At 43.0% G+C, this 15,810-nt stretch overlaps 1 protein-coding gene across 1 annotated transcript in view; it reads right to left on the reverse strand.

Moving 5' to 3' along the window:
• Positions 1-5,103: 5,103 nt before the first annotated feature.
• LOC135899810 (transmembrane and coiled-coil domain-containing protein 4-like) overlaps positions 5,104-15,810 on the reverse strand; it is a 33,251-nt gene continuing 22,544 nt past the window's right edge. Inside the window, exons 11-15 of the mRNA XM_065429152.2 lie at positions 15,563-15,647; positions 13,944-14,061; positions 13,054-13,171; positions 9,685-9,891; positions 5,104-7,933 (exon numbers count right to left, since the gene is read on the reverse strand). Of these exons, the coding sequence (XP_065285224.1) occupies positions 7,613-7,933; positions 9,685-9,891; positions 13,054-13,171; positions 13,944-14,061; positions 15,563-15,647 (849 nt within the window). The 3' untranslated portion in view covers positions 5,104-7,612. The remainder of the gene's footprint in view (positions 7,934-9,684; positions 9,892-13,053; positions 13,172-13,943; positions 14,062-15,562; positions 15,648-15,810) is intronic.

The raw sequence follows: 15,810 nt of genomic DNA on the forward strand, positions 1-15,810 counted from the left end.
ATTCGAATTTCCAGCCTGTACCGTAGTACATGCAAACAACATGGTGCTCTACACTTTTCCTAGCTATGGCCGCAAAGTACTTGTAAATTCAACATTCTGTCAGATTATGCAGTCCGTATGCTTTTGACGCTGACACCGTAGCATATGCAAACGTGGTGCCGTACAGTTTTCCTGGCTATGGCCGCAAAGTGCCTGTAAATTCAACGTTTTGTTGGATTATGCAGCCCTTATGCTTTTGACACTGACTGTACATTTCCTTTATCTTTGAGACCAAGAAATCAACCTCAAGTCCCACAGTCGCTGCAATGCTCCTTCTAGTAGCCCTGATGCCCAAGACACCTATAAGCAACATTTCGATAGTCGCCGACAATAAGGTATAGGAAGACGTAATATAGGAATAAAACCTTGCAATAAGCTGCTTGAGCTTAGAAGCCACATGCCACCACATGCACAACGCAACAAGAATAAATATGGCGAAAGAAAATAATGTAGCCCTGACTCAAGACAAGGAATCGGCAATGGACAGAAGTGTTTACCTCGGAGATATGAGCAACCTGCAGTCGGCGTGACTACAAAATTACAGATAAAGTGAAGCGTGCTAACACGCTGCACTCGGCTGACTAGGCCACAGAGCGAGGACTGCGTTATGCTTCCCACTGCCTACGCAAGTTGCACGTGCATGCACTAATTTTCCCGCTTAACTGCTGTGTGCAAATTGTTAGGACGCATTCGTCAGAGTGGAGCAGACCGCAAATGCTACAATAAGGCTATCTAATTTCACCTTTCCATCTCAGGCTGTTGCAAAGCAAAGTGCCACCTTCCTTACACAGCACAACTTCGCACTTGGTGCTAGCAAAACTGACACCAACGCTCGGCAACAGTTCCTTGGCAATAACTTTGTGTAAAATATTTACACAAAAAATGTACTAAACAACCTTTTTAAAAATACGCTTTCCTTGACACCACAATCGAACAGTGTTTTAAATGAATATATGTGCAGGGATACCAAGATGAGAGCGAATACAAGTTGACTTAATTCATCTCTATTGTATAGTGTGATATTGCAGAAATCACATACAATGACTTTCCTGCACTTCGCCACACATTGAATTCTGCAAGAAAGGCAGTTAGTATACCTCCAACACAAGGTGAAAGTACTGCGAAAATATTTATTTTTACTCCAGTGAATGAGCTCAAGAACCTATAGCCAGTATGTCACAACTACAAGTATTTGCACTGCAATTGCTGCAAAACACAGACTAGACAAACCATACTGAAAGAAGGTAAGGACCAACCAGCTGCTTCAGGTAACAGCCAGCTGACCTTAAAGCTTTTGTGAGGGATTGCTCACACAAGTAGCATAACCCTGTGTAGGGAATGATAACTGAGGTGCTCCAATTTCGTTATTTACATTTATGTGAAGCCAACAGACAATGAAGCCACGGAAAGTGTAGAGGAAATTAACTGCGGTTTTAAATGAGTTGTAGAAATAATAAGAAAAAGGGAGATGTAGGCAAAAAGGTAACTTGTCGTCGATCGGTGGAAGACAAATCCGCATCTTCTGTATTACGCTTGCAATACCCATGGAGTACACCTTGTGCATGCACCTGGGGGTACTCTTAATTGATCAGATTTCAGGGATACAATCATTTTCATAAGATTTCACACAGCTAGCTCTGAACGCATTTACATCCACAGGCAACAGTATTCCTGGCGTAGTGCCAAGCACAATATCGCCCGTAGACGCCCATGCGCTGCCGGTGCTAGTGATGCGAAATACCCTGAAAGTGACTGCATTCACGAAAGCGAAGGAGCAGGAATACCACCCCTCTTTTCATTAGCCTCGTCCATGCGACGTAGCAGCATTTGCAGCGCAAATATCTGGCCACGACAAGCAAACAAGCAACGAAAAAAATGTTGTGCTGGTGACTGTTCCAGCCATGAGCTACAACACGCAGCTCATGTAGGCAAGCCAAAGTAACTGATTGCAAGTAGCCCAGAAAGCCAGTGGAAGACCTAATGTGCAGAAACTAGTACATGTACATACAGGCAAATTCATTAAAAGCAGCTCACTTGTGATAACAATGACATAAAAATTCCCATTCACAAAATCGGTGCCTGTGCTACAGGCAGAACTTTTGCTCTGACACTAAAGGGGAAGGTTTCACAGGCACTGCCCTTTCCGATTCGAGTACATGTCTACGGAGTAAATACTCCAATGTGGCCACGACTGAACTAATTTAAGTGAAGCTTGCTGCATTCAGCAAGTGATATGGCCATAAATCACCACAGTACAACATTGCATAATGTAACTTAAAGAAGCCCCTCAAAATGATTTTGATTGTATAAGCGTCCGCTTCACAGTGGTGATGCTGTGAAGCCATAACATCAGGCACAAAACATAAAATTTTTCGCTGTCTGAAAGATAGACAGCAGCAGAAGCAGCAAACAAAAAAGGAAAAAAGAAAAACATTGCAGACACTGACATAACAAACACGAAATTCCACCAATCTGCAATACCTCCAAAATGCAGAAAACCTTCAAGCACTCAATAAAGCATCCTCAGAAACATGAATATGTGCACCTTTAGCTTTTGTCGCGATACACCCTAGTGACTAGAATGGCAACTTTAACCCATGCTGTTCCTTATAAATGAAAGACGAAACGAAACCACAAAATTATTCAGTGAAGACAAGCAAGCATTTGCATAATACGAGAATCAGCGGGTGGGTAATGCATGCAGGAATGTCACCACTGTAAAAAAAGCTCCGAGAACATGCGACATGGTCCTGAGGATGGGCAGGGTATTGTCATTTCAACATTACCAAGACAGCAGATGCTATGATACAAAAAACCAAAGAAGTCAAAACCACATAATAGTTGCATTTCCTTTGTTGTTTTTGTTTTTTCAGAGAGACTTTACCTAAAAAATGTAGCCCAGTCACTCCTGCTGAGGAAGAGCTTCTGGTCATCAGTGAAAATACCGTGACTGCCCAAATAGTTAAATGTGCAGAAGTGTTGCTGATATGAATGGTGCTAGTTAATATAACCGCCTTTTAGTATAAGAAACACCTGAAAGTTGTACATAAATGTGCAAAGAACAGTGCTGTCTCTCCAATGTGTTGGTGTCTTTAAAAGACATCAGACGTCAATCATTTTGTACTACATTTATGTCTTTCTCTCTCTCTCTCTCTTTTTTCTTTCACCTGATGAAACTGCTGGCAAGTTGAGCTTCTCCTCTTCCCGACAAGCTGAGGGTTTGTAAGAAGCTCATCTCGCTTGGGATGATTATGGTATAAATCGGTAAAGGCAAATAGGTAGACACTGACGACTTAAAAGGCTAAATAAAGGACTGAAAAATCGAACTCAAAGACATTTTGAATCCTGCATCTTTTTTCATGTGGTTGGTTCCTTAGCATATTTTTTTTTAACCAACTGTGCTTTCTCTGGACTAGAGCCATGTATTGACGTGCCTGGCTAGCGAATACGTCGTTAAAAATCTTACATGATATTGGTGCTCAAATGGCAAGCTGAATTGAATGAAGTTCATAGTAGTGTTTACACACGAGCCAAGTGTTTCCAGCATTCAGTGACACATTTAGATAGCAATGGTCAAATATTGAACCGCCGTGGTTGCTCAGTGGCTATGGTGTTGGGCTGCTGAGCACGAGGTCGCGGGATCGAATCCCGGCCACGGCGGCCGCATTTCGATGGGGGCGAAATGCGAAAACACCCGTGTGCTTAGATTTAAGTGCACGTTAAAGAACCCCAGGTGGTCAAAATTTCCGGAGTCCTCCACTACGGCGTGCCTCATAATCAGAAAGTGGTTTTGGCACGTAAAACCCCAAATATTATTATTATTATTAGCAATGGTCAAATACTTCCTAGTGAAGAAGTGTGAGCAATAAACTCGCACGACCATACTCAGAAAGATAGAAAGGTGCATCAGAAGATATCCAAGTCAATTCTAACAGCCAGAGAAACCCTTACTGGTAGTAACAAAACTGAATTGTGAAACTGCTCGTAAATCGCGAGACACTGCTCACTAAATCTAAGAACACAAGTGAAAAAAATTGAGCTTAAATCTGCGGGAAACTCCCCAATTTTAGAGATTTGTAGAGGTGACATAGTTTTGCTGTGACATTGTTGTGACCAGAGGTCGTACTCTCGGTTACCACTTTTAGGGTACTGTACTTACTCAATTCTAATGCATCCTAGATTGTAAAGTGGAAAGTGCAATGGCCTTGACTGCTCACTTGCAAATTTTCATTTGAATAAATAGAGTAACTGCAATTTGTTCTCACATTGAAGAGAAAAATATTACTGCATTTAAGCACCAGTAGACCAGACATCGCTGTCAGAGGCCTCCTTATCACTATATCAACAGCCGATAAGATATCATCTTCGGTACCACCCATGGCATTTGAGATACTGTATTTCTCAGATGCCATGCAAGCTATAGCAGCTCAAGTAAATTATGAGGTGGGTACAAACAATGCCATACAGCAGCCTACATGTAGGTTGGTTTCAATTATAGTAATAGATGATAGCTTGGGGTCACTATTGCAGTACTCGATTCAGCACAATTTCGTACTAATTTCTAGAGCACATGTCATTTGTTTAGTAAATTTTTTCCACAAAGACAGTGTGCATTAGAATCGAGCAAATATGGTACTTATGCATGACGTAGTGCATGGCCCAATGCCTCTCTGTAGTGACAGACGTTCTGAAACCTGCTGGCTTAGCCAATCAGCGTCAGCAAGAACCGATATACCGGAAAGTGAAATGATCAAGAATACCACTTCAGGATGGACACACCATACCGCACTGCTGCAACGAATAGCGACACAAAACGCCATCGTCCCTCCCGACATTCAGTGCGGATTGCCATTCGGTGTTTGCATGGTTGTAATAATAATAATAATATATGGGGTTTTACGTGCCAAAACCACTTTCTGATTATGAGGCACGCCGTAGTAGGGGACTCCGGAAATTTTGACCACCTGGGGTTCTTTAACGTGCACCTAAATCTAACTACACGGGTGTTTTCGCATTTCACCCCAAACAAAATGCGGCCGCCGTGGCCGGGATTCGATCCCGCGACCTCGTGCTCAGTACATGGTTGTAGGCATGGCCATCTATTTCAACGTTAAAGGGACACTATAAATAAGTTTAAACTGGTAAAGTAGTTTTTTAGAATTCTGTTGTTAATTCATTCGACAAAAAGGGTTCACGACTACAAAAGAAAACAAAGGCCAACTCCCTTTCAAATTTTCTGCCAGAACCTTTGCCCCAATACGACAGCACAACATGGAAATCCACGACATTTAGGCCAAGTGGTACTAAACTGCGGGACAGCATTGCCACCTGCCTCTTGTTTTTTGCAACTTTTCTGGCTTGCAGGCCGTCGCTCACTAAGAGTGGCCGTTTTGCTATTGCAGAAGCACAACGAAATTATTTTTAATGAAACAATTAATCATAATTTCTCAAAGCAGCGTAAAGGGCTATAAGGGACATAGTGTCCCAGGCTTCAGACTAATTTAGCCCACCTGGCATTCTTTAGAGATTGTTTGATGTTTAACGTGAGCCACAAAAGCATATGCGAGTGTTCTTGCAAATTCGCCCCCGTTGGAATGTGGTCGTCGCAGCCAGGAATCGAATGCAGGGCTTCGTTCTCAGCAGAGGAACAGCATAGCTCGTGGTGGGTATAATAGACCCATACAGTTTAACCTGATGCGCCTCTTTGATGTCCCTCTAATGTCACTATTACACATCGCTCTCTTTTCCTTGTTCGATCAATATAAAGATTCTTCATCATGATGACCCACATTGAGTTTTCAGTTTAAACACTTCCGCAGTATAAATGAAGAAACCACACATCTAAAAAAAAGAAAGATATGTCCCCAACATGGCAAGTTTAGATAAAGAACAAACATATTTTACAGCCAGCCACAAACGACAAGTAACATCAACACCGTGGCAAATGGCTGCGATAATTTTCTTCACATTTATCACAGTAATCTGTCCACATAATAAGTTAACAGCATAAAAAAGGACGGTGCATGCAAATTCATTAAAAAAATCTCACACTGCTAAAACAAAACTTTTTCTCTGAGCTGTTTCTTTCATGGCTGAATGTCTATCAGACAGAGGTGTCTGAACATGTATCACTGCTAAAACCTGAGTACAGCACAACAACCTCAGGGTCCTCGCACTGTACTTCTGCTCTTCAACAAGCTAACAAATATTCGAGGGAGGAAGAAAAAACAAAAGCTTACTCATTTGTGTACTGACAGCTCTCTCAAAAGATCATCCTGGACATTAGTTGATATGCACAACATTTCAGTAAAGTTCATAATGTAACTGCAAGGATAGCAGTCAAACGTAACACACATAACTCAATGTCACTTCAAGGTCCAATCATGCAAAGGTGAATACACCGTCACTCATCACGTCAGATTGTACTCTGGCGCAGCACAGCTTCAACGAAACCACATGATGTAACAAATACTATCGATGAGAAAAACCAGAGCCACAAAATCATCATTCTAACATCACTAAAAGATCTATGCGTGGCCTTTGCAAAACAAGGGCAGTCCGGGGGAAAATCCCACACCGTTCTCTTGTGTTAAAAAACAAACCTCAACACTTCTACTGTACAGGATAGACCTTGTATTCCGACGAAGAAGCCATACTTAAAAAGTGATGAAGTTGCTGAGAACACTCTGAACCCCCATATGGGACATCTTCCTTCCAAATTGTAATTCATAAAGCAAATGGTCACTCGTGCACATGAAGTCCAAACGAGCATACAGCATCGTTTGCTTAACCAAGTCACCGTGTGACAAACGCAACACAGTATTGACATTTTGCAGCTCTCGTTTGTTTCGAACATGAGCTGCCTTCTAGAAAAACACAAACAACACATTTGGTTTTGGGGGCTCATGACTATCAGAAAATGTCTACGGACGAGGAATGGGGGCTTTGAGAGAATAACTGGGTCCTTCCCACTTGTAGGAATGAAATTCCAGCGAAGCGCGAGACCCAAGACAAGACTTGTGGGATGCAGCTGCTGGAGAGAATAGGTACAGAAATGGGAGGGGTGGGGCACAGTCAGGAAACAGCCCTCCGCATGATCCCTGCTGTTCCATGATAGTGAATTCTTCCAAATGTGAGCTGCATTCCTGGGTGACACAGACGAGGCATGGCTTCAGAAGTAGACGATTAACTCATGTGAACAAGCACATGTAAAGGACGTAAAGACTTTGAGGAAACGGCATCGCTGCCTTCTCTTGGCATAGAATGCTGCCAAATCGGGTCCAAGAATGATTTGGCAACGTCACTCATGTCATGGCCTGCAGCCAGAATGGGAGCGAGGGGGCCTCGCCTTCCCAGACCGAACACCTCCCAGTTGTCTCAGTCACGGACTAAATGATGCTACCTTTCACCCTGGAAAGTTGATTTCCCAAACCATTTTCATATCAACAAAAACGAAAAACGGGTTCAAAGTCAACTGCTCTGCACGAGTGTACATGTGTGAAGGGCAAAGACCTCGAAAACAAAAACATTGTTACTCCTGCCCCTCAACACATTAGGTGCGGCTCAGAAGGTGTCAGGCCTGAGGCTTGCTGTGAGACATAGCCGAGGTAGGGGCCTCGTCATCCCACGCTGACCACTCCCAGCTGTCGGCCGTGGACACAACACCACTGGTTGTGTCGTCATCTTTCCCTGCTGCGGCGCTCGGTGCGCGGGGTTTCCACAGGTTGCGTGTTGACTGTAGGAAATCGCGGGGTGACCAACGTCGGTGGCCGTCGGCGGTCACGCTGCTGCTGCCACCGAAGGCTGAACTGCTTCGGCTCAGGCCGCTCTCCAGAGAGTAGCTCATTGGTCGGTCGGTGGTCGAGAGGTGACGGTTTTCTATTGGAGCGCAAGCCTGTTTGGATGAGGAAGATAAGGTGCATGGTCAGTGGACAATGGAAGCAAAGTAAGTCTTGCTGCACAAAATATGCTGCCAGACCTTTCCTGTAGCCGTGAAGCAATATTGTGGTTACCAACTTTCTTGGCTGCGGCGTTCTGCTGCTGAGCAAAGGGTTTCAGATTCGACTGCTGGCCATACTGGCCACATTCTCATGTGGGTGGAATGCAAAAGCACTCAGCTAATATGCTCTGGGAGCCAAATAAAAAGAAACCCTCGGTGGTTGAAATTAACCAGAAGTCCCCTGACTATGGAATCATTTGTAGCTGATGTAATGCTTTGGGACCGTGGACATCATAATTTATTTGATCGCAAATTTCCTAAGCATGGTAGCACCAGTGGCTGTAAATAAGTATAGGGAACCCTTAGATAAGTGTGTAAAGAAAAGTACAAGGGCTTTATGCTCATTTGATCGCCTTCAGTTGGCTCCGACTGGCTAAAGTAGTGGAAGCAGACAAAAAATAAAAGAAACTTTTTGGCCTGGTAGCAACCTCCTCAGCAGCAAAAAATATCACGACATAAACAAATATCCGTTAATGCAGTGAGGCAATGTGTTGGGAGTTATGTGTCACGCAGAAATTAAGGTGTCACCAATGGTGGCCTATATTTACAGTCTCTGAAGCAGGGCGCTTCAACGTATATCTATGCCCAATCAGTGAAATGATTGCACATAAAAATTGAAATTAGTAGCATTTTTTGCAAGGAAGTGGTGAAAAGGCAAACAGGCGCACATCAATTTGCGAGCTTACAGAGTCCCAAGAACTAATGTGGAACACAATTCTCGAAACTCAAAGCTAATAAAAAAACAGGTTATGGAGTTTAGCGTCCCCGAGCAAGGCGCCGTCTGTGCAAGATGCTGTAGTGAGTGTACTCCAGATTGATTTCACCAACTTGGGGATCCGCATCTAAATCGAAACAGATGAGCATATCTTCATTCCATTTCCCATCAAAATGCGGTCACCATGGCACACTCGCGCTCAGCAGCAGGACGCCATAGCCACCAAGCCATACACAACGGTGGCTTAACGTTAATGGGGAAGTCTATAAGAGCTCAGAAGAAGCCATGGATTTCCTTTCTTTAGTTTTGCTTGACTAAATGCAATCTACATGAAGACTCAAGTCGTACCTTGTCCAGAAGCTAATATATCCTATTTCTGCATTCATAACCCAAGCCTCCCACAAACTCCATCCCCAATTACAACCCTCTGTAAAGGCGAAAAACAGAAAATCAATTTGTGTGATCAGCAGCAATGCCCACACTAACACCATTCATGTCTTTACGAAAGCTACGCAGCACAGCAATTTCTGGCACAACGCAAAGCTTAAGAATCTGCCTTGCCTCATATGTTCAGCCATGATGATTTCATTTGTTCTGTGTCACAGGGCACAGCGTGGCTTCACAGCAGTGCAGGCTGCGCGTAACCTTGCTACAAAGCAAACCTATGCGCTAGCAGTTGCAAAAGTAAAGGCTACTAATACGGTTAATAATACTGAGTGGCTTAAGAGGCTCGCCAGCAATGTCACACTGCACACTGTTGAAAGCAATGTGACACGGTAATTAAGATAGATCATGATATGGCATGAAATATGTGCAGTATATTTTAAGTTACTACTCATACATGACATATCTTGGCCTGCAACAGGTCCACCGGAATGAGGCAGGTCTAGCTGCAAAAAGGGAGAAAAAAGGGCAATGAAGAAAAACTAACCACATTCATTGCCTTCTTGTTGCAGAGCACGGAGTCGGATCTTGAGCGATGCATCTGCGGGCCGCGCATATCCTCGTCCCTATCCGGAGCGTAAGACTTTGACTTGCGCATGATGTAGTCGGCCTCCAGCACGTCATCACCGGTCTGGATGCCGACGGCCTTGAGAATGATGTCCATCTTCTTTACATAATCAGTGTGCCCAGAAACCTGCGACAAAATCAAGTTGGCCTGTTGCTGCTCCTCCTACCTCCTTCAGTCATAAACTACTACATCGCAACAAAATCTAACAAATCATAATACTATGAAATTTGCGATAAAGCGCGTTTAGATAATAGCATGTGACATAAGGGGCCAATGATATTCAGAGAAAAAGTGGTTCTAGAATCTCACATTTGAGAGGAAGCTTTAGCTTGGTCGCTCCTATCTATTGTATCTATCCGAATCTAACGCGCACCATTCTTTCAGAAAAAACGGGTACGAAAATTGCTTGTGTCTCACAATCGGAAACAAAACCCAAACTACATTCGCAGCGTTGGAAACAGCCTACCGTCAGAGCTGTCAGATGGAGTGTCATTGCCGTCACAAGATGGCGACAGAGCCCAATTTTGTGATACTAGGTTGTTGCTGTGGGTCTATTTTGTGCTCGACTACGATGTGGAGAGGCATTCTCGGCCAATAATTTTGTAGATGCCATCACTTCACGAGATTTCGTGCTGCTTGGCACTGGCTGCATCGATGTATAACGCCGCCAGCATTTCTGGCACTGGGCCAAGCTCACTATCTGTGCATGGTGCCAGGAACGCTGCCGGCCGCATACTTCAACAAGTCTGGCGCAGTCACGTAAAACCTTGCGAAAGTGATAGTAGTATCTCTGAAGGCGATTGCTCAAGATTACTGCCCCCATGTGCTTGGTATCTGCAGCCAATGAAGCGCAAATGGTGACGATGACGTGCCACTCTCACAATAAAAGTTCATTAAAAGATTCATTTTGTGTGAAGTTAAATTCTGCACGTCTAGTTTTTTCTGATCGTAAACCGGGGGAGCATGGCGTATTATTGTTTCATAAATCTGAAGCACATTATTTTCAGGTGCACTTCTATTTCCTTTGCTTTAAACCCATGAAAATTGGGTTCACGTTAGATTTGGGAGCACATTAGAATCAAGCAAGTACAGTAAATAGTACATGGGAATAAGGAAATTGTTTTTTTCGGCAACCACTACACCGATTTTGATGAGGTTTGTTGCATCTAAGGGAAGGAGTGAAAATCTAGTGACTCCAGGAAACAAATTTTTAATTTAAGATCACCAGTTTTTAGAGAAACAGTCTTTAAATCTGTAAAATTTCCAAAAGCTTCAGAAAAAGGTTATAACTCTAACTCCACAATAAGAAACTGTATCATAATTCAGTAAACTGCACCTAATAATACGTCTAAACTGGACAAATTTGATGCAACATACACTGCTACGAGAGTTCACATAAAAACTTTGCAAAGCCCTCGTAAGCACTTTAACAATTTTGCTTAAGCTGTAAATTCAGATGTCACATTTGTCTGCTTCAGACGCTTTAACAGATGCAGTTTACAGAACTGTGATAGCTGTCTTCGGTGCAGATTTGTAAAGTTAGTGCTTAAATCTTTTTTAATCTTACCGATTGCCTGGAGTTTCTCTTCAAAATTCTGCTTCCTAGAGTCACCAGTATTGAACTTTTGCCTCTCAAATGCAACGAATTTAATTCAAATAAGTCTAGCGGTCACCTTGTAAAAGCATTTCTGCATGTCACATGCATTTAAATAGGGCAATCGGAGTCAGCGCTGAGCTATACCTCGCTCTTAAATGCCAGTCTCAGGTAGTAAAATTCTGACACTAATCCTATCAGTAGATAAGTAGCACGACCATAGTGCGCGCTGCAAACCACGCATAGAGGACAGCACAGGTGCTCGGAGTTTAAACAATGAAAGAAGCAGTTAACGTTTTTCGTACAAAAGACGAGCCGAGCTCCATCAAGCACATACTTTCAAAAAACACAAACGAGGATCAAACTCGTTCGGCAGTGTACAGCCCTCAAGGCAATTTGCATGAGCTCGTCCGTAGCTCTGTGTTTGCTCTAAACAACACCAGATGGTGCAAGGAGCCTGATGAGCAGTGAAGTTGTGAGTATAGACCTTTTTTTTGTTGTTGTGTTGCTAGCTCTCTATTTCAAAATGATGTCCTTTGTAAGATGAGAAATGCTTCGAGACATGTTGAAAAGAAAGCGTGGTGATTCGCAGAGCTCGAGTTTTTTGAGTGAGAACAACTTGGCGATACAGCGTGTGTTGTCAAAACATGTAAATAGGAAAAACCAAAACCTGCTGTGATGCCCATGTGTATACGAGTAAGCCCACCTTCGATATAGCAAAAAAAAGAAAAAAAATCTGAGAAGCTTTGTTTTTTTTTTACACAAACTTTTTGCTTAGTCTTGCTCTATGCTCAGCAGAACCATTTGCATGTGGAAAAAAAAAAAGGTTCGGTCTCTTTCTGCAAGTTTTTCTTTTTCATGCTTTTACTATCCATAAAGGGGCCCTGAAACACTCTTTGAACATAGTAAGAAAATGTTGCTGATCTGCTAACGAGGCTCCTGGGAACATGTGAGCCAAATGTCATTGCAATGCATGCAGCAGGAAACTTACAATCTCGTGTCAAAAGCAGTGAAACAGATCCTAGCTATTGCATTTGCAATGTCGTAATTGAAAGCTGATCGAAAGCAGTTGGTTGACCAATGCTATTGGCTCATTTAATGATCACGAGAACATTCTCAGTAATACAGAATTGCCAATTTTGAATTATATAAATGAAGATATATATACATGTCTGCAATCTCGAAAAGACAGAATAAATAATTTAATGTTTGCACTGCCCGCAGCTACATCCACTGCGTGTATCCTTGGTGCCTAGCGTAGTCTACCGTGGCAGCCACGAGGTGCCGCGACAAGCTCTTTTGGTGCCGTGACATTCAACCTTTGCCCAGGGGCATGGCTTTTCGTCTCCACTGTGAAACTTCCAGCGCTCCAGCAGGGACGAAAAGAGAGAGAGAGCAGGGTATTGCAACAGTAACTCCACTCATCGCTAAAGGGTTAAAAAAATTTTTACGGCAAGAGATTCCTGGGATGGGGTACTTTAACAGTGAGGCCATTCTATGATTATCTAAAAAAGTGTCTCGGGACCCCTTTAAAGGGCTAATGGTACTATAGGTTCCAAAAATTTTTGTAGCGCGAGATTCGTGGGACGAGGCGCTTCAACAATGAGGCCATTCTATTATTACTTAAAGAAGTGTCTCGGGACCCCTTTAAAGAGCTAATGGTGATATAGGTGGCTTCCTCTAGAAATACTGACCACGTCACTCAAGTCAATGTTGAACATTCGTCTGTCATTCCACCGGATTGCTTGTAGACCAGCTATCTTCAGGGTTGCTGACGACGTTCGGTGAAGAAACTTGAGCAGCCAGTCTCCCCTAACAAGAGGAAAAGGAGGCACTTAATAATATTCGCAGCATGTGCACGTTTTCACTTTTACGCGCGTTTGTCCCCGTGAGAGCTTAAGTCCGTGATGAAGGAACTATGAACACGAGAATCGAATGAACATTTACTAACTCTAGTGGAAACATGACAACACAGCACAAATTTAGATTCATAGGCTATTTTTTCAGAATATAAAAAATCTGCAATGGAAAGTGATATCCTTGGCAAAAGTAAAAGGAGCTTTAGCAAAAAGGAAGATACAATAAACATGAAATAAATATGTAAAGAACAAGAAAATGCTCATTAAGGGTTGGGAGTGTTGTTCAGCCTCACCTCGCCGTGGCCACGGCGCAACTTGATGGATGGCCAAGGACACTTTAACTGTTACTCTCCTTTAACACTTTCGGGCATTTAAGGTACTGAAATACACTGTCTCGCTCGCCCAAAGCAGACAGCTGGACCTATCGGAGACAGAAAAGCAGCCCTCAAAACTCACTGTTTCAAATTGGTCGCCCTCTCAGAGACCGAGCAAGACTGGTGCTGCTTAGCTTCGTTAATATGCCAAGAGCTGGCATACTTAGCAGGACACAACTAATGGCTAAGATGTTGACATCCCATGTACACTTTCCCGTGTTGTGGTTCACGTGGAAGTTTAAGCATCTGGCAGTTCAGTTTCAGTATGCGTAGTGCGGCGAAATTCATTGCGGTATATAGGCTGCCCGAATCATGCAGTGCATGTGAAACAATGTTCAAATGCATGCTCACCTGCAGTAGCCGTTAACTATCCTTCCCCCAACTACTCGGGCCATCGGTTTCCATTCTTCTTTGTGCGCTGGAACGGGAGCTCCGAGGAGAACTGCATCCTCAATGATTCCCTCGCACCCTGGGAAACAAGTGCACAAGAACCTCAAGAGAACCAAGCTAAACCACAAAAGAGCGGAACAGCAAACTTCAGATCAATTTACACACAGCAAGCAGAATCCTACACGCCGTTTTACCGAACTCCAAGGGTACTGGAAGACGGTGGCATTTAACGACTGCAACGGACCTCATTGGCAACGAACTAGGCAAAAATCACCAGTAAGCTGGGCTGGAATAATGTAATGATTCTATCCCAATTCTTTTTCTTTTCACACTTTCTCAGCGGTCTGAGTGAAACACCACCTATGCTATCACTGGGAGCCAGAAGGAATAAAATCAAGCAAAAGCAATCCTTATATATTACACCGGTGCTGAACAGCTTTAGAGACTCCATTTAGCTTCCCAGTGGAAGAGTGCTACAGAAGTTTGACTGCTAGTTGCTTTGATTGTGTACAGTGGCTGATTAGATTTTTCCTTTTGTTTTTCTTTTGTATCCCAGGAGCTTGTGAATTGTGAGCTGCTTCTCACTAGCAAGCTAAGGCCCTTTACTGTGGCAAGGGAGCAATCATCACAGAAAAAGATAAAAACCACAAATGAATTGTTAAAGGTTCTTATAGGTACTATGCACAGTTTATGCAAGTGATTTTTTTAATTGAAAGAATTAATAGAGGTTGCAATCTCCTCCAGTACATTTGTGCTTCCTTCACTCCCAGTCTCCTTCTCAAGCACCGACCAAGAATGATGCTGCTTAGCTTTGGCGATATGCTAAGACCTTGCATATTTAGCACGCCATGGCCAATGGCTATGGTGTCAACATCCTGTACTGGTTTGTATGGAAGCTTTAAATACATCGTTTTTGAAGAAACTGACAGCACCAGGAAGCACCTCAAGTTATACTCAAAACCATGACCTAAATTGAACATTTTTTTTTTCTTTTTCATATCCAAATTTGGCTTCAGAGTAGACAAACTCAGCCACCGTGTAATTAAGTCTTGAGGTAAAGTCAACCTTTTGCTGACAAGAGTGAAGAATGTAGACTTTACAAGTCAGAGCAAATCTTTTTTGTCATGAGCCACCACAAATTGATCACCTACATTATATTACGAACCCTAACCAAACCTGATATGAAAATTTGGTGCTTCTTTTTTTTTTACCCAATTTAGCCCTTAAAATGACTTGGCTACCACACAACTGAGTTTTATGACAAAGCCAACCTCCTGCTAGAAAAGAAGCACGACTTTCTGTCATATGGCACTCCAAGTTTACTTTTTATGAAGAGACTTCCAACAATCACCCCGAATGTCAGCAAGAATTTCACAGTGGTAGGCGTAGTGGCTGCCTTTTGCAAAGAGCGCGCTAATCTAGAAGAGCTCAGCACAGGACCGTTTGCTATCTGCACAGGCGGCTGGGTAGGCTTGAGTGGAGATCTGTGAAGCACAATGTTATTGCCCACGAGACTCAAGCCACAAATTAATTATATGTTAGCGACACATTTCGACCAACATTTCAACTATGTTCTTCACCTTTCCGCTTGGCCATTTCCTTGAGGCAGTAGAAGATGACACGAGCACCAAGGCTGAAGCCGATTAGAGTAACAGGACGCTTCCCCTATGAAGAGAAAAAAAAAGGCAGAACCAGGCGAATTATACATGTAACAATAACGACACTCACTGAAGAGGCAAATCGATGTCATGATCATTGCTACCTTGTCGATATTTCCGACAATAATGCTAAAACAGATAAATGGGTTCATTCTTTTAAAGAAGCAAAA

The sequence above is a fragment of the Dermacentor albipictus genome, chromosome 2 (genome assembly GCF_038994185.2).
Source record: "Dermacentor albipictus isolate Rhodes 1998 colony chromosome 2, USDA_Dalb.pri_finalv2, whole genome shotgun sequence".
Lineage (NCBI taxonomy): Eukaryota > Metazoa > Arthropoda > Arachnida > Ixodida > Ixodidae > Dermacentor > Dermacentor albipictus.